Consider the following 19,609-nt stretch of genomic DNA (forward strand, 5'->3'; position numbering starts at 1 on the left):
AGGGTGAAGGTATTGCTTATTGACTTCCTACTATATTTTTTACTTTTAATTTTATATCAAGTTACAAATGTGAACTAAAAAACAGACACTTGAGCATAGTAGGTTCTCAATTTTATTAATTTCATACTTTTATAATGATATAAAAGCTGCCTGTCAACAAAGCCCCACAAATTTGTAGCTACAGCAAAATAGTTGGGTTTCTTTAACATACATGGCATCAAAATAAACTTTCTTGCTTAATAAAGTGGTGTGTATGTGTGTGTGTGTTTTGATCCATCTGAGAAATAGACCACTTTGTAGCTTTCACAGTAATATGTAGGTCCCTATATTAAGTACTTCATAACCGTCCTGGAGAATGGAAACTAAGAAGAGCTGGCAATATTTATTTTAAAGCAAAACACTCAGTATCTCAGAAAAGAATGGGTTAATTTCATTTCATTAATAATACCAGCTTCTCATCATCCTTTTATTTCTTTAGATGCCTCTAATTGCATCATAGCACTATTTATGAAGAAGGAAGCAAGTGATGAAATGCCTGTTCAAGTCTCTGAATTAGTGCCATGGTTATATGAAAGTACTATAGCTACTATATAGCATCCATTTCATATCTTTATTGCATGATCACAACAAATGAAAAAAATGACTTAACACCTTCTCCAAAATTTGGAGGAATAATTTTGATATATCCAGTATGAGCCTGCCTAACCAGGAGTAAAGTACCAACAATGATACTTTTCGTTTTATTTATCAACCAATCAAATTCACATATCACCTATCTCATGGAAAATGACTCTGGGCATTGTACAACAATCCAATTATCTTTCATTGCATTTCTTGCATTGAAGCCAAAGCTCTTTTCAGAACTTCTGCCAATTTGTCCCTTGTACAGGATTACTAAGATCCGTATCCCAAGCTTCCTTTAAAATATATAATAAATCTTCTATTTCTGATTGCAATCACAACCAATAAATTTTTGAAATTGTTTTTTGTTCTTTTAAATGATAAAGTATTAAATTTTCAAAATGGATATCGGGTCATGTTGCTGAATCTCTAATATTTCTATTACCCAAAAGAAATTTAAATTGATATCAGAAAAGTTTGGTAATTTGTCACCTATTCATTGCTCAATCTGATCTTTATTGAAAGGTTCCCTATTACTATAAAAATCTATAAATATATTTTTTCAAAGATTTCATTTTAGCCAAATCATAATAATCATCCTGATCAATTTATGTTGATAGAAATATTTAAAGGAAGAATAAGCTTTATCAAAACTGCATATCTACTCTTTCAAATTTGAAGCATTGTTTTAGTAAAAACATTTTCAATCTGTTTTATTCTAGAAAAACATTTTGGATAAAAAGCCATTGATTTATAAACTTATCTGGTTCTTACATAGCTTCAAAATGAATTCATTGTTTAGATGAGTCTCCCAGAATACATGGAATCATATGCCCTAGCTGCAATGCTCGATAATGTATTAACAAATTGGGCATGACCAAACCTCCCTGTTTTTGAGATCTGTATAAATAATTATTTTACTTTTAGTTTTTTGCCAATGTCTTAAAGCCTATTTAGGAGTTATCACTATGGCACTGAAATAAAAAAGTTCAACTGTACAAGAATTTTCATTTTAACCACTGTAATTCATTCCAAAATATTGAAATGTTTTGAAGCCCAGTTTTTTATTTGTTTAATTAATTTCTTTCAAGTTGGCACATAATTATTTGTAAAGTGTGTGTGTGTGTATGTATGCAAGGGGAACCTTTACCTTAAGACCCCGCCCATCCCAGGGTGCAGGGGATGGGGTGAGACACACAGGTAAAAAAATAAGCTAGTGTGGGGATGGGTGGTGGAGGAGCTGTCCTACTTACCAGGACTCACACACCCTGATACATGCCTCACCTTCTTCTGCGGCCGCTTGCTGCCACTCGCACGTATCGCCCTGACCTCCGTTTTGCTTTCAGATGTCTGCCGGCATCTCCAGCCAATAACAGAGCTCCGGATCCGGAGCTCTGTTATCGGCTATAGATACCTTCCGGCAGGCATCTGAAATTAAAATGGAGGCCGGAGCGATGCGTGCAATTAGCAGCAAGCAGTCACAGAGGAAGTGGAACAACAGTGGGCTCCTGCTGGGCAGGGCTGTCAGTGCCACCTCTGTGAGGTGAGTCAATAATTAGAACCCTCGTAGCCCCATTTTTTCGGGGGTCTAAATGCTATTGCCAGCACTTCTATAGTTAGGTTGAATAATTAAGGTGATAAAGTACAATCCTGCTTGAAGAGTTAGACTGTGCAATAGGAAGAAAGTGCAAGTAAACAATATTCTAACAACTGAAGCTACAGCAAGGGCTGCTCCCCAGACCTACTTGTGGGAAGGCGCAGTTGCAATATGCAAGGCTACTAAGACATGTTGACCTCAACACACAAACTGTACTTTTATTGGACCAAAAATATATTATCTATGATAAAATAAACCAGAGCATCAAAGTCATATTTTAAACAGATGGTTTCACATATTAGATCAGAAGACACAGAAGAATATTCTAATGGATACTGAAAGCGGAGTAGAATGGTGATGTCTATGACTAATCACTTTCAACAGGATCTCTGTTTCAAAGTTTACTTTCTATCTCCCTCTGCATTCTGCATGGCTAGTAATGGATTAGGGGTGTTTTCCCTATTCATTATTAGCTTGAAAACAGACCTGATTCCATTTTTTTAAAAAATGGCAAGCCATCTTAAAGGTTCAAGTATATGAAAATACTTTTAAAAACCAGATTGTTTTCCCTTTAACCTATTAATATTATTATTTTAATCTAAGAAATTGATTTGGGTGAATATATGAAGAGATTACCACCTTTCTATTTCTCTCCTTCTCTCTCACAGTTTTAGAAAAAGGACCCAGCTCCCTTTAAAACGAAACTTTTTGTTTTAGGGGCTGGGAGGATGAAATATGGCAGTCAGCGTTCTGTAGATTCTTATTACTACAAACTGGTGATGGCACTTTAACTCTCTTTCCCTTTTTGCACTTCACCTCCATTTCCAAAGTGCATTTCAACCTTGGGCTTCGGCAAGCCTTGATTATAATTCAAAAGGTGCTTTTATGAAGTGAACAAGAAGAATAGCAGCAGAAGATCCGTGAGTCAAGATTTGTTCACTGTCTCTGGAAAGAATATCTCTCGACATCGCCGAACTGTCTCCTGGGGAGAATGGGTACTATGTCCTACTGTCCGAGGATCATCATAGATTTCATAATCATTCCCACCCTAAGGAGATAAAGAATATTATTCCTTCTGCTTTATGATTTTTAAATTCATGAGGCTGAAAGTGCTGTGACAGCAATCATGGAAAAAATATGCATCCACTCCTCCTGCCTCCACTGAGAAAGGGTATCTGGCTCCACTTGGATTAGCCCAAGCCAATCTGCATGTGCCAATTCCCAGGGAAATTACAATCCATCTAAAAATCCATAATTGAGAAAGGATACAAAGGGGCTTAAGAACGTTTAAGCAAGAATAAAATTTGCAACAAGAAAGTCTTCATAGATGGCAAAAGGGCCTTATTAGCATCTCAAAAGCCCTGCCGAAAATATGATCCATCATATACTCGAGGGCAGACCTGATCTTACTGCGGGAGTCCCCCCTCTCGCAAGTATGGCCCTCCGCCCTTTCGAGGGCCCACCTTGATGAGGGATTTATTAATCCAGAGAGGTGGACGAAGCGAAAACTCAGGGGTTTTTTAATTAAATGTTTTATACATATTTTAGGGGGTCCCAGGGTGGGGGGTGGGGTTAGTCAGGCTGAGGGAGGGGCTAGTGCCAGGCCGACAGGTGGGGTTGGCAAGGGAGTGAGCGGAGCTATTGAGGGGACGGGGAGTAACGATATTCCAGTAGAGGGTCTTTTCATCCCAACAGTCGTGGGGAGGGGTAGGTGCGAGGGTAGACAAAGATCTTGCAACCGGTTGGGAGACCGTGGTCGTTGGACACGGCCAGTCATTTGTCCCAACCCCCGCAATCTAGGTGGTCAGGACCTACAGAGCCAGGGCCTGAGACTGATGTTGTGCAACGCAAGGTCCGTTGCCAATAACGCCCCCCTCATTAACGACTTGGTTTCGGAGGGGGAGCCGGACCTTGCAGGGATAACGGAGACCTGGCTGGGCCACGAGGGGGGTCTCCCCCTCGTGGAAATGTGCCCGCCGGGATACCGTGCATTTCATCAGCCACTGGCCCTGGGTAGGGGTGATGGGGTAGCGGTTATCGTAAGGGAAGGCCTTGAGCCGAGAGAGTCCACTGTGCCACAGATATCCGGGTGTGAGTCCCTATGCGTGAAGTGGGGCCCAGGGAGACAGTTGGGCTTGCTGATTGTATACTTGGCTCCTCGCTATGCATCAGCGGCCCTGCCCGAGCTCCTCGAGGTGATCGCCGAGATGGTGGTTGAGACCCCCAGGCTATTGATCATGGGGGATTTCAACCTGCCATCGGTAGGGGAAACATCCGAGGTAGCTCGGGAGTTCATGGCTTCCATGACAGCCATGGACCTGACCCAAGTAATTCAGGGCCCCACACACGAGGGAGGTCACACACTGGACCTTATTTTTGTATCTGGCCAGTGGAGGAGTGATCTGGGAGTAGGGGATTTAGTTGTCACGCCCCTGTCATGGTCAGATCACTCACTTCTCCGGCTCGACTTTCCAGCCGCTACTCCCCGTTGCGGGGAGGCGGAACCGGAATGTCCTAGATGGTTCCGCCCCAGGCGCCTGATGGAACCTGATAGGTTCCAGACGGAGCTTGGGCCACTTCCTGTAGCCCTGACCCGCTCCCGGATGGAGGACCTGGTGGCTGCATGGAATAGTGCGGCTGCCGGGGCCTTGGACCGGGTTGCGCCTTTGCGGCCTCTCCTGCGGCAGCGATCCACCCAGGCCCCTTGGTTTACCGAGGAGCTGAGGGTGATGAAGCGCCACAAGAGACGCCTAGAGAGCAGATGGAGATCGTCACGCTCTGAATCTGACCGAACACAGGTGAGAGCCTATTTACGGACCTACCTTGTGGCATTAAGAGTGGCCAAACGTCAGTATTGTGCCACTCTGATTGCGTCCGCAGATAACTGCCCTGCCGCCCTGCTTTGGGTGACCCGCTCCCTCCTTTCACAGAGGCCACGGGAAGCCCCCTTGCTTGGTAGAGCAGAGGAATTTGGGGAATATCTGCAGGACAAAATCGCTCAGATTCGCAGCGAGTGGGTCCCCTTCAGTGGTCTAGAAGGGACGTCGGAGGTGGGTCTTGAGGGACCATTCTGGGAGGAGTTTGACTCTGTTACTGCCGACGATATGGACAGGTTGCGTGGGCGACTGCGAGCCACTACATGTTTATTGGACCCGTGTCCCTCCTGGCTTATACTGGCATCCTGGGAGGTCACACGAGGCTGGCTCCAGGAGTTAGTCAACGCCTCCTTGAGAGAGGGGTTCTTGCCGGCTGCCTTAAAAGAGGCGGTGGTGAGGCCCCTACTCAAGAAGCCTTCCCTGGACCCAGCTATGTTAGCTAACTATCGTCCTGTCTCCAACCTTTGCTTCTTGGCGAAGGTTGTAGAGAGTGTGGTGGCACAACAGTTCCCATGCCACTTGGAGGAAATTGATTATCTGGACCCGCGCCAGTCCGGTTTCCGGCCCGGCCACAGCACGGAGACGGCTTTGGTCGCGTTGGTGGATGATCTCTGGAGGGCCAGAGATGGGGGTTGCTCCTCCATCTTGGTCCTATTAGACCTCTCGGCCGCTTTTGATACCATCGACCATGGTATCCTATTGCATCGTCTAGAGGGGCTGGGGGTGAGGGGCACCATTTTGCGGTGGTTCTCCTCCTACCTCTCTGGCCGAGCGCAATGTGTGCTGAAAGGGGGGCAGAGGTCGACCCTGAGGCCGCTCACTTGTGGGGTGCCGCAGGGGTTGGTCCTCTCGCCTCTCCTGTTCAACACATATATGAAGCCGCTGGGCGAGATAATTCGTGGTTTTGGGGTCGAGTACCACCTGTACGCTGATGACACTCAGCTGTACATCTCTACCCCGAACCACCCCAACGATGCCGTTGAAGTGATGTCCCGGTGCCTGGAGACCGTACGGATCTGGATGGGAAGTAACAGACTCAAGCTCAACCCGTCCAAGATGGAGTGGCTGTGGTTACCGGCACCCCGATTCAACCAGTGGGTTCCATCACTGGCCATCGGGGGCGAACAGCTGGCCCCCATGGAGCGGGCACGCAATTTGGGCGTCCTCCTGGATGCCCGGCTGTCAATGGACGACCATGTGACGGCCGTGGCAAGGGGGGCGTTTCACCAGGTTCGCCTGGTGTGCCAATTGCGTCCCCTATTGGACCGGAACGCCCTTCACACAGTCACCCATGCGCTTGTGACGTCCCGACTGGACTACTGTAATGCTCTCTACATGGGGTTCCCCTTGAGATGCACCCGAAGGCTGCAGTTGGTCCAGAATGCAGCCGCGCGGGCAATTGTGGGAGTTACTAGGTACTCCCACGTAACACCTCTCCTGCGCGGGCTGCACTGGCTACCTGTGGCTTTTCGGGTGCGTTTCAAGGTGATGACTATCATCTTTAAAGCGCTCCATGGCACAGGACCTAGGTATTTGCGGGATCGCATCCTGCCCCATACATCCCTTCGGCCAATTCGCTCTCACAGGGAGGGACTCCTCCGGGTGCCGTCCACTAGGCAGTGCCAGCGGACGACGCCCAGGAGCAGGGCCTTCTCTGTGATGGGCCCGACCCTCTGGAATGACCTCCCCCCCGACATCAGAATAACCACCGATCTCTGCTCCTTCCGCAAGAAGCTTAAGATCCACCTGTTCAATTTAGCTGGCCTGGCCTAACCGCAGTTTTAGTCCCTCAAGTCTGTATTTTAAATTTTTAGGGGTGGGTTTTTAGGTTGTTTTTTAATTTTTATCACTTTGTACAGCCTATTGTTTAATTCGATTTTATGGGAATTTAAGGGTATTTATTTTTGTATACTGTTTTTTATTGAGATGTCTGTACACCGCCCCGAGTCCCCTTGGGGAGAGGGGGCGGTCTATAAATCTAATAAACTTAAACTTAACTTAAACTTCAAAGTTAATGACTCTTTTAAAAAATGCATACAGACATTCCTCATTATATGACTGGTCACTTAACATCTGTTTGAAGTTACGACAGATCCCTTCCCCCCAAAAGCTACATACGATCCTGTTTTCAGGTTATGGCAGCTGCAACCTCCCCATGTCAGTTGCTCTCACATCAACCACAGGTACACTGCAACACCTCCCCATCTCTCTACACCTCCATGCCGCCCCACTGGGACCCTGCAGTGCTTGGGCTTGTTCCCCATGCATCCTGGAAGAGCTGCTATTTTCAGCACACCAATTCCTTGCAGAAATGACAGCTGCTTTCAGAACTTTCTACCCAATAAGCTGGCCGTTAGGGAGACTGCAAACCTCTTTTGGCTCTTGCTAAGCTTTTGGGAAACCTGCTGCCTATGTGCGAAGATAGCAGCTTCAGAACAAACCTCCTGCCCCAATCAGAAGACTTCAAGCCTCCCAAATGGCTGGCTTTCTCAAAGCCTAGCAAGAGCCAGGAAAAGTTTGCTGGCTCCTATTGGTCAGCTCTTCTGTCTTCATTTCATGCAAGCGCTATGAATGGAAGAGCTAGCAAAAATGGGGGGAAGGGGGGAAACTATTGAAGAAGCCTTTTTACAGTGACTGTAATCTCTTCTCCCCAAAAAGCAGGTTACTCCCTCTTTCATGTGTGGTTGAAACAGCCCATGGAAAAGAAAGAATGACTCGACTACCAGAACGTATCTTGGGCTGTGGGTCTGCACGATTTGCAAGATCTTGATAGCAGCTGGATCTTGTACAAACAAGACCTTGCTCACTGGAAATTCTGATCCGAGAAGTCTTTGTAGAATCCTTCAATTTGTAAACAGACAATATCTGAGGCTCCCTAATATGCCTACCAATATTTTCAAACATTGAAATTACAGTTTGAAGATGTCTTTGAGCCACAGTGGTAACTGGGCTCTGAGAAGAGCTCATTCTGATAAGAACATGGGAAGCATTCTCCTCGGTCCTTAAAATGGTTTCTTATCATATACTTACAGGGGTTGTCTCATTTCCAAAGAAATGTATGACATCGAATTTCTCATCCTCAAGGATGTTGAGGCAATAGCGTTTGTCCCAGCCCTCCGGAAAAACGTCAAAACTAATCATACCACCTGTCAGATTTAGAGAAAATTTAGTGAAAATGAGATGAGATTTTTGGGGAGTAAAATCTTTGCTATCTCTGGCATAAGACACTGTGTCTTTGTGCAAATGGAACTGCACTGCTGTGTCGGCCTGATTCCCAGACACATTATAATGTTAGAGTTGATGTTTCCATAGCAATGAGATTAATTGGCATTAGTGGTGGGCCCTCAGCTGAAGACACAAACAAGAAACAGTTGGTGCAGAGTTCAAATACATTTCAGAAAAAATAAGTGAAAATGTGCTTAACAATATGGCTAATGGGGGAAAGGATTCTTTTATCATGCTCTGGTGTAACTGGACTACAAGAAACACTCATGTTTATCATAAATCCCATGTTTATCATTTATTTGTAAAATTTATTAGCCACATGGTAACTCTGGATGGCTTGAAGCTAATTAACATGGATGGACCTATAAGATGCATCATGTAATTCAGTTTAACCCTAACGCTACAGGGACCATCTTCATGAGTGCTTTGAATATAATCTCTAACACATTGGTAGCCCAATACTTTTTCCTAAATAAGGCATGTTGCTGGCAGAAATACCAGGAGCTGCCACCTTCGCCATAAGGAACAGTGGGTCCGGCTAGAACCACAGGAAGAAATTTGGCCAACTGAAAAAATGATATACAGAAGTTCAAGCTGTGCAAAGCTCCACTTGTATAAGAAATCTACCTGAGTATAACCCTTCCTTCACTCCAAGAATGTCTTGGCATTCTTTGTGATATCCTTTCAGTTTTTTGAAGAATGCTGTCCCATTTCCTCTGAGTCTTCCCAGCTCAAGGCTATATATGTCCTGCTATTTCAATCTCTCTTCATGAGGCTCTAGGTCAGTCATCTCTACTTATCAATTATCTCCACTGGCCATCAACATTCTCCACTGGCCTTCTCCAGGGTTTTATATGTGTTTTTAAAATGTGGTGCCAAAGCAATACAGGAATGGAGTCTGAACAAAATATAGGCATTATTTCCTGTGATTTGGAAACTTCAGTTGATACAAACTAAAACTGTACTTAACTTCCTTGCAGTCACATATCACTTTATATTCACCACATGCCTGCTGTAAATAGTATTTAATTTTTATTTGCCAAATCCCACTCAAAATAAAATGCACTAAAAAGCATCCGAGGCATTTCTTATTCTCACCTCGGGAAAATCTCAGTCCTTTGCCAGCAAACTCCCTCCGTAGAGCTTCTACAAACTTCTCTCGTATCTTTTCTTTCTATAGTGGAGGCAACCAGAAGTGTAAAAAAAGACACCAGATATTTTTATTTATCAGATTCCACTTTTTCTCCACAGAAACAAGTGCAAAGAGATCTTCCAGCAAACTGTTGGGTTAGTTTTTTTATATAATTTCCGCTTATATGGGTTTTGGGCTTAAAGTGTGATCGGAGCTGCCATCTTTCTATAAATCTTGGTGGGAGTGGTGGAGTGCTGGCTTTGTTTCAGTAAGTGGAATGATTGGTTGTATGGTTGTATCATGATTGGTAGATTGGTGCTGGCTGTGTGTCTATTGTTGTTTCGTGTTGTAACGGCCTGGGTGGTGGGTGGGGCTCGTTTGTTGACTAGGGCTGGTTTCCAGATGTCTGGTAGGTGGGAAGTATCATCACGTTTATTCATGTGGTGGGGGTGTTTCTCTATTTCGATAGCTTCCATAATTATTCTCTTGTTGAAGTGTTCTGTTTTGGAGATTAACCTGATTCCTTCAAAATTAATTTCATGTCCTGTAGCTTTAAGGTACTGGAAAAGGGAGGGAGAACAAATACAACACCCCTAAACACATCCTGGACCTGACCAACCACTGCCTAACCAACACATACTTCATAATGGACAGAGATACAAACAGATAGGAGGAGCACCCATGGGATCACCCCTCTAACCCATTATCGCAAACTTATACATGGGACATTTTGAAACTAATGCTTTAAGATAAATCTGAACACAAACACAAACTCTGACTTAGATATGTTGATGACACTTTTGTGATTTGGCCACACGAGAAAGAAAAACTGGACAACTTCCTCACACATCTGTACAGCCTACACCCCAAAATACAATTCACCATGAAATAGAAGCAAACAACCAACTTCCCTTTCTGGATGTCCTAATCTACAAAAAACCCAATGGCTCCCTAGGATACACCATCTACCGGAAAAAAACACACACCAACCGCTACTTAAACGCACAATCCCATCACCACCCTGCACAGATCAACTCTGTAGCCAAGACCCTCATCTCCAGAACCAAACGCCTAGCTGACAAAGACCACCTGAAAACTGAATTACACACTCTCACAAACGTATTAATCTCCAACGGATTCCAAAGACAAACAATTACCAACCTAATCCAAAGGGAGACTCCTCCCAAAAACCAAGACAGAGAACAGGACAACGGCATCGCGCTCCTCCCTTACATCAAAGGCATCACAGATAAAATCAGCAAAATTCTCCACAAACACAATATCAAGACAGCCTTCAACACTGACCAAAAAATAGCCAACATCTTAAGAAACCCCAAAGACAAAATCCAGCTAGAAAACCAAGGAGTCTACGAAATACCATGCAAAATCTGCCCTGCAACATACATAGGACAAACGAACAGGAGAATAAATACATGCATCGCAGAACACAAGAACGCAGTAAGAAAAAAAGAAAAAATTTCCTCCCTTTTCCAGCACCTTAAAGCTACAGGACATGAAATTAATTTTGAAGGAACAGGTTAATCTCCAAAACAGAACACTTCAACAAGAGAATAATTATGGAAGTTATCGAAATAGAGAAAACACCCCCACAACATGAATAAACGTGACGATACCTAATGCCTACCAGACATCTGGAAACCAGCCCTAGTCAACAAACAAGCCCCACCCACCACCCAGGCCGTTACACACGAAACAACAATAGATACACAGCCACCACCAATCAGCACCAATCTACCAATCATGATACAACCACACAACTAATCATTCCACTTACTGAAACAAAGCCAGCCCCCCCCCCCCAAGATTCATAGAAAGATGGCAGCTTCGATCACACTTTAAGCCCAAAGCCCAACCTTAAGATGGCGAGTGAGACTTCAACGTCTCTACTAATAATGCATTGGGCTGTCTAATGCTCGTATTTACCTTGTCCAGTTCAGAAAATTCTATTCGTTCTTCCAAGCTGCAGCTTCGACCAATGGGAGAGACGTTCAACATTCCATTGCGAAATTCTATGAATGTTCCCCTTTGTATATTTGGAGAAGAAAGAAAAATATAAGGTAGGAAGGTAGCACTGTACTGTTAGAAAGGCTCAAAATCCTTGGGGTTGAAACAAAGGTACACAACTTCTATCTTAAAGAGGGCATATAGCCTCAACAAGCACCCTATTTGAAGATCCCTAGTATTTCAATTTGGGCTGCTACAATTCAGTGTTAAAATAGTTCCATTTCAGTGATACTGACTTTTTAACTGAGTGATTTTATTTCAGTGATACTGAATTTTAAAAGACAAATTAAGCATTGGAATAGGAGCACAAAATTCCTGGAAGGTCAACTACTCCTATTTCTATTCTCATTCTGTCATCCTCCCACTACTTCAAATTTACTCTTAATCCCAATCCCCAATCTCAAACACTGTTCAAAATCGCTTTAAAAAATAGACCTTCACCTTTTTTTTAAGGACCCAAGCAGATTGAAGGTTCTTCTATTCCTATTCCCATGCTTAAAAAGCAATTGCCTATCAATGCAAGCTAAAATATCTCAACACCTATCTTTAAATCCTGCCTTCGTGTCTCTCAGCAGCCTCCTGTAGAAGACTGAATATGACACATACACCCCATTTGAATTAATTGAAATGGCTTAATTTTGAGAAAATATCCTATTTTCAAACTAGGGTGGAAGATTAAGGCCTTTCTTCCCAATATATCATCTAATTAGTTAGAAATTCTAACAAAATAGTTAAATAATAAGAAAATGGGGGAAAACTTTATTCTTAGACAAAATTGTTCCTTGCCTGGGAAAAGAAAGCTGGGTATTTTTTTCTTTACCTGATCCAAATTCCAAACATTATATGTTAAAACAGAACCCTCATATATTGATATAAGGAAAGTACATTACCGCTTCTTGGGCAACTTTAGAAGTGCCATGTAATTAAGACAGAAGTTGATCAGCTCTTGCAAAAGTTCCTCTCCAAGATGGTTCTGGATAGCCTATTGAACAAAGGATACAATTGAAAAAACATGATCCCAGATATGGATAGCAGAAGACAGCAGATGGTTTTACCACACAGTATGTTAATTAGAAACGAAGGAGGCCTTTGCCAAAAGGAGTAGAAATCAAGGTAGGTGAAATCTTAAAATGTTGCTTAACAAATTTTATTTTATGATGTAAGACTCAAGAAACAATTTTACCTTCTGCAGTAGTACTAAAATCAACGACATTTCTAGATTGTCATATCTGGATGAAAAGGATTGAAAGGAAAATAATAATCTTAAAACATCCTCCTTTGATTCGGTCTCCTCAAAATCCAATTAGGGCCATAATTTTCAGCAATCCCAGCCATTTCTAAGTTACAACACATTTAGTAGATGTTGGATCAGAAAATGTCTTATTAAATATAATTGTAATGTCTCTTATTATCTTGTATTTTGTGTCAAAAAGAAAATAATTTATAACGTTCAACCATGTATCTGGCATATTACATTATGAAGTAATTTTTTTCTGGCATCACTCATTGAGATTTGCTCTCCCTTTGGAGGTTTATTAAAAGGTTATGCAACCAGTGATCCTCCAGAGTTAATTGAGTTTCAATTCCTGGCAAACTAAGTCACTATAAGCACCAGTGAGAAGTTGGTGCAGACAATAGTTAGGCAACAAAAATTATCCATCCTCATTTTTTAAATAATGTTATTCTTTATTTCAATTCCTATGTGAAGCCAGATGAGTTGAAAGGGTTTTGAATATAACTTTCTCCCTATGAGTGATTTCATGTGAAAAGAAATGGCAGGAAAATATTTGTAATGTGAATGGAGAAACACAAAGAGGCTAGCCCTACCTGCTTTGAGACTAGTTGCCCATTCTTGTATTGCACAGTGCCATTTTCTGCAAAGACGTAATCAAACTTGTTTATGACTGTTGGAAATGGTTGTTGGAAGAGTAGAGAAATTGAGGGGGGAAAAATCAACGAAAGAGAAATCAGTCAAATATTAATGCAACTCTTTTCATCATTCAGATGGCTAGAGGCCAAGATGGATGAATTTAGTTGAATTCTATTTGTGCTGCTTCTCTAAAAAAAGCTGGGTAAACAGTGATGCTCATTCATAATTTTAGGAGTGCTAAAGCTGAGTTCTCACCTTTCCTTGGAAGGAAGGATTCAGAATCTGTTATTGTACTATTTTTGTTACTGACAAAACATGATGACTAACAAAGAACACAGGGATATGTAATAACTGTTCCATTTTTTTTACTGCACTGGATCTAGCTTAAACTGAAAGCATACAGTGAAATTCCACCAACTTAATGGTGTATCTGAAAACTTGGACTGGAAAGCATTTTGCCATTTTCATGCAAATGTACGTAAGCATGGAATATTAACATTTTTAAACCTCACTTAGATGGTTGCAGGCTACAGGTGGGGGATTGATTGCTTGTTACAAAAATAAAACTCATGATTTATTTCTCGGTTCTGAAAGTTACTTAAGTCTGTAAAAATTTACATTGCAAATTTCTGTTGTTTCCTACATTCCCTGCATTCTGGAATGTTTCTATCCTTGATATTTTTTTCACTTGAGTTTCCTGGTTATGTATGTAAAATTGTACATTTGAACTTAGAGCTTGCAACGTAAGTTCAAGGAAAGAGTATAGGAATGCCTCTTGCAAGGCTGCTCCTGTGCCCGATAGCCTTAAAACTCGATTTTCCTGCTTTGTTCTATGAATTTAAAGCATTTGCATAGGAAGGAATGGCTAGTCGCTTGGCTGAAACTCTTAAAAAATCTTTATATTAAAAGTAATAACTTGTCTAGGATACTTAGAGCAGACTTGCTATAGAAGAATTTGTACAAGTTTCCTTTTTCTTTGAATTATGGTGCACTAACATGATTTGACACTAATATGCAGCCATTCAGCAATGTCCAAACAATAATAAAAATTTTGCAATATAAAAGTTAAGTGAGACAAAAGAAAGACACCTTACTTACCTTCATCCCCTTCTCCAAGCTGTTCTGCTATTTTGGAGTAGTCTGAGCCTCCAACCACCCCAATCATCACTCTTTTACCCAGCTCTTGAAGAAATTCTGCTATTTCAGGCTCAATTTTCTAAAGGAAACAGAGAAAAAGAGATTCTTATGGAAAAGCTATAGATAGCAGCATGTTGATATTATGCAACAGACACAGGGACATGGGTCCTGTGTGTGTTAAAATCAAATCAATCCATCATGACGGAATAAACATTCATAAACCAGGGCAACCGATATTTAAAATCACCAGATTTTTATTATCATTTTATTATCATCAGTAGGTACAAACCCAAACGAAACCACACTGCTAGAAAACCCTTATTTAGAAATAGTGGGAGAGCAATAAAATGTAAGAGCTTTGGACAGTCCAGGGAAGGAAAATTAGGAATGTATGGACCATTTTTCCTTCTGCTCGTATCTCGTCTATCTCATTCTTAACCAGTCAGAACTACTTGGTCTCTAAACAACAACAGACATTGCTGTCTTACCTGGGTCTCATTTACTATTCTGCCATGTTTTTTGTTGCTTCAGGACAATTATTTTGGCTTGGATTAGGGAATAATAAGCTTAGCGGTGAGCATTATTTTCTTTCTAAATGATGGTTGGTGTAGTGATGTGCTGATCTCCTTGATAAACTTTATACGACTTTATTTGTCCAAGTGTTTTGTTTTTCAGAATTTGACCTAATTGGAAAATTACATTTAGACTGAATGCAACAAAATGACCTTCTTGGTATTTTAATCAGGATATCAATCCAGCAAAGAAATGGATGAAGGAAAAATCACGAACTGAATAAGGCTCGATAGTCCCTTCCAACTTTCAATTATCATATTAAAATTGGTTACAGGTACAGCTAGCTCTACCATACAGGTGAATGGATTGAAGTCCTAACTTTAATATATTTGAAGAAAAAAAGTCACTGGAGGAATGGAATTTGCAGTAGCTTCAAAACAGACAAAGAGAATTAAGCTTTCATACAATGCCGACTTATATGGAACTCAACAGTTCAGCTACCAGTTAATGGAATTCAAATCTAGAATGGAGCCATTTATATATTACAAAAGCTCCCATGTCTGTAACCGTTATCTAGGCAAAACAGTGCATCACAGAGCAAAATATTTTCAACTAAGGTATCTGAAAAGCGCTCGTTTATAGAATGCTGGGGACCATGACTCCCAAATGAATGAAATTTGGGGAGGTTGTGTCTGCTTCAGTTGTTTGGCTGTTGCTGCTTCAATGTTGCCATTGTGCTGCCATGGTCAGTGATGGCCTCCTGGTCTTCATTTTCAACATTCCCTGGCAGCTTCCCATCAATCCTTCTGCACTTGCACCACACTCCTTGTTCCCTCCCACACCCAGCAGTGCCCATTTACCTGCCTGCTGGGAAGGAGAGGGAGGGAAGGGAGGTAGGAAGGAACAGAGAGAAAGGAAGGAATATAAGAGTAGGAAAGGAGAGAATGAAGGAAGGGAGAGAGGAAGGAAAGGGAGAAGGAAGGAACAGGGAGAAAGGGCAAAGGAAGAAGAGTTCCAATGCTCACTGCAAGCTTCCCACAGGAAACTCAATGGGAAGGCCGACAGGAAATTGCACATTGCTCCCACTCCCACTAATATTGTCTCCATGTTTTGCTGTTGGTTTCTCTGTTTAGGTAAGGAAATATCTGTGAAACGATGACTCAACAATTTTAGATTTTCTAGTAATAAATCTCCATGCAATACTTAGAATGAATGTACTTAAGTATTAAAATAATCAGCCCATTATAGTACCTCCAAATGTGTTGCACTTGCACTACACGTAGTCCTTGACTTACAACTTTTTGGTTAGTGACTGAATGAAATTGCAACGGCACAGAAAAAAAATGACTTATGACTGTTTTCACACAACCGTTGCAGCATCCCCATGGTCACTTGATCAAAATTTGGATGCTTGGCAACTGGTTCACATTTATGACTATTGCAGTGTTCTAAGGTGATGTGATCACCTTTTGTGACCTGATAAGCAAAGTCAATGGGGAAGACAGATTCACTAAACAACTGGGTTACTAATTTAACAACTGCCATGATTGACTTAACTGTAGCAAGAAAGTGGGGCAACACTTCCCAATTGCAATTGTAAGTTTGAGGACTGCTCTTATATCCTAGGTGACACTGTTTCTAGATAACACTGGATTGAGAGGGGCAGTCTGGATACATTTGGCTGATCAATTTTGGAAGACAACAGCTATTAATCGTAGCCAGTCCTGTGGTAAGCGCTTCCTAGGCTGGGGGGGGGAGGGGTGTTGAGTTCGCTTTAAGCAGGGGTGTCCAAACTTGGCAGAGCTGGCTGGGGAATTCTGGGAGTTGAAGTCCACAAGTCTTAAAGTTGCCAAGTTTGGACACCCCTGGCTTTAAGTGAAAGTTACTTTCTAATCCTGCAAAACATTCCGGATTTTATCTCCCCAACCAACCTGAGCCCCTTGTCCTCTTCACATTTCTTACATAATCGTTTTGAAAAGCCCACCCTGGGCAATCTGCAGCTTCTCTCCCCCCCCCACCGGTTCCCCTCTCTCCCGCGATATATGAGGGCAACTGAACTCCCACATCGCGTCTCTCGCAACCGCCTCGCATCCAGAGCTTCAGAGGGCGGGAACGAGGCAGAAGAGAAGGCAGGAGAAGCGTCACTTCCCCCCCCCCCCCCGCTGGGCTCGCCCGGCGTTGCCAGGTCCAGGCTTGGATTCAGGCAGCGCCGGTGCTCTGCGGCACGCTTCCGGGTCCCGCCCGCCCGCCGAGGCTCCCGGGATGCCCCCGGTTCCCCATTCATTCCGCAAAGGTGTTCAAGGACGAGCCGAGGACGATCGCGAAAGCGGGAGGGATGAAGGCGGGGGTTCCCGATCGCGTTACCTGCCGAGGCGGGGTGAGGGTCCCATCCACGTCAAAGAGGCAGAGAATGCGCGGCGGACTCCCGGAGGCATCGGCCATTGCGCGTCGACCCCGCTTTACACGGCGGCCGTCCGTCTTCAGCGGAGACGAGGCTGCGATCCGCCGGAGGCGTCGGCCCACGAAGGAACCAATTAGGAAGACAAGAGCTGCTCATGTGATCCTTGGAAACCGGGCTGGCAACCCGTCCGGGCCTGACGGAGGAGGATTGGTGGCGGTTTCTGGCGCTAAAACTCCCAGGGAAGCTTGGCTGATCCGGACCCTTCGGAAACCTTAGGCCGGAGTCTCAGAACCGGAGAGGGAGGGATGGGTGGCGTAAGCCAAGATTCTTCCGGTCTTTGCCCTCTCCTTTAACGGGTTCTTGAATGAGTGATGACCACGTTATCTATATGCGTGGGATAGTCACGTGCGAGTTTACATTGACCGTTGTTTGCAAATATATACGCCTTCGTGCATATGATCAATGAATGAAAGGCTATGCGTGAGACTTCTTAGGTGTGGGGAGGGACAGCTTGACCACGCCTACTGCGATCTGCAGGTTCTGCTGCAGCCAAGTATATTACCGATGTCCCACAGCGATATGCAGTTATAATTCTATGGGATCTACTACAAATAATAAGCAACATAAAAATCGGAATGCGTACGTCTTTCAGGGCTGTGCATTGTTTACAAGAATAATCCGTTCATGCTGATTTAATTAGTGAACTCCTGGAGCATTTCATTTTCAGTTACTAATTAGATCATCAATACTAGTAAGCTGCACAACATCATTGTAGATCAAAGCCCTGAAATTAGTCAGTCAGGAATATTTGGCCCAAATGCTGCCCTTGCAGAACCTTTGAGTATACATCTGCATCTTTTACTATACAAAATAAAAACAACTTTGTTGATCCACGGAAGAAAAATCCAAACTATACAGTGGGGTAATATCTGTTAGGATCCACCAAAAGATGACAAATGAGTGTTGCATTCTTATTGGTCCCATTATACATATTTGGATTTTTTTTTCTTCCAATATGTTAATCCTTTTTGGCAAAATGTTGCACTGTAGAATGCAGAAGACAATAGTGTTGTCTTAGAATTAAAATTCCAGTTTTAAAAAGCATTTGCCAAGGAAGTTCACTACATTAATATTCCACATTACAGTATGCTGTTCTTTAAGAACTTTCTCTTCATTTTGTCTTGAGAAATGGTGAACTGCAGGATTTTTTTTATGAAGCAAATTCACAGGCGCCATATTGAAACATAGATAAAGCTAAAGATACAGAATTGAACTCAGATCTTGGTAAATGGTTTGTTGATCAATGCAGTTGCTTTGCTTTCAATATCAGGCAAGATCTATGTCATCTGGAGCATAGCAAGTCTTTACACTAAATTTCCTGTTTAATCGTTTATCTGAGCAAAGGCAGAAAGTTGGCATATACCACTTAATTATATTTGATTAAAATAATATTAGGACTTTCTAACTTTTTATTTAAAAGATCAGTTGATCTAGCCTGCAAACATTATCTTAAAATCTGGAGCTTTAAATTTTGTCTGACCCCTAAAAAAAACAAGTATAAACTACTATAAATAGCAAGGCTGCATTATGGCTGTTTTAAACCTAACAGTGAATATTTATCTAGCTTTAATTAAGGTATGAGTTTGACAGATAGGCAAAACAGTTTCCATGAATCTATTCTGAATGTGCAGCTTAAGCAACCAGCAGCTTAATGACACACCCTGATCCCTTTGCTCCTCAGTAACCTAGGAGAAACAAACAACAAACCAGTTTTATCACTTACTGTAGGTACCCGATCTTGAGCAACAGCTATCATTTCATGATACAAAAGAAAGAACAGAATCTGAAAGGTAAGTTCAATATGTATTCACCAGCTGTGAAAGCAGAAGATGGGGTGAAATTATTAAAAGGAAGAATCGTAGATCTGGAACGTCAGAGAAGATGCAAGTGCCTGTAGTTTCTGAAACAAATTTTTATTTTCCAGATACAATTTTCCAGAAACAATGTGGAGTTTCTGGTCCAGTTTTGGTATGGAAATTCCCCCTTAAGTAAGATGGAAAAAACTGACATATTGATTGTTTCTGAGACAAGTGACTGCAATGTTCTGAGCACAACTTTGCATTTATTGCTCAGGTCTAGACTGAGCAGGGAGATGAGATTAATTTAATTTATTGCTGTTCAGTAGGGTTCTTGATTAGTCCCTGTGGGCTGT

At 42.5% G+C, this 19,609-nt stretch overlaps 2 protein-coding genes across 2 annotated transcripts in view; one reads left to right on the forward strand and one right to left on the reverse strand.

The window, feature by feature from the left end:
• Nucleotides 1–98: 98 nt before the first annotated feature.
• On the reverse strand, nucleotides 99–17,873 carry PMM1 (phosphomannomutase 1). Its single transcript, XM_081956868.1, has 8 exons — nucleotides 17,361–17,873; nucleotides 14,445–14,562; nucleotides 13,304–13,380; nucleotides 12,367–12,458; nucleotides 11,396–11,495; nucleotides 9,418–9,493; nucleotides 8,125–8,240; nucleotides 99–3,266 (listed from the first exon to the last, which is right to left on the reverse strand). The coding sequence occupies exons 1-8, from the start codon at nucleotides 17,436–17,438 to the stop codon at nucleotides 3,144–3,146; spliced, it is 780 nt and encodes a 259-aa protein (XP_081812994.1). The 5' UTR covers nucleotides 17,439–17,873; the 3' UTR covers nucleotides 99–3,143.
• A 1,290-nt stretch (nucleotides 17,874–19,163) lies between these two features.
• Nucleotides 19,164–19,609, forward strand: part of XRCC6 (X-ray repair cross complementing 6) — a 37,207-nt gene continuing 36,761 nt past the window's right edge. The window contains exon 1 of the mRNA XM_081957685.1: nucleotides 19,164–19,247. The gene's annotated coding sequence lies outside the window, so the exon portion shown is untranslated. The remainder of the gene's footprint in view (nucleotides 19,248–19,609) is intronic.

This window comes from Natrix helvetica (genome assembly GCF_964273705.1).
Source record: "Natrix helvetica genome assembly, chromosome: 6".
NCBI classification, from domain to species: Eukaryota; Metazoa; Chordata; class Lepidosauria; order Squamata; family Natricidae; genus Natrix; species Natrix helvetica.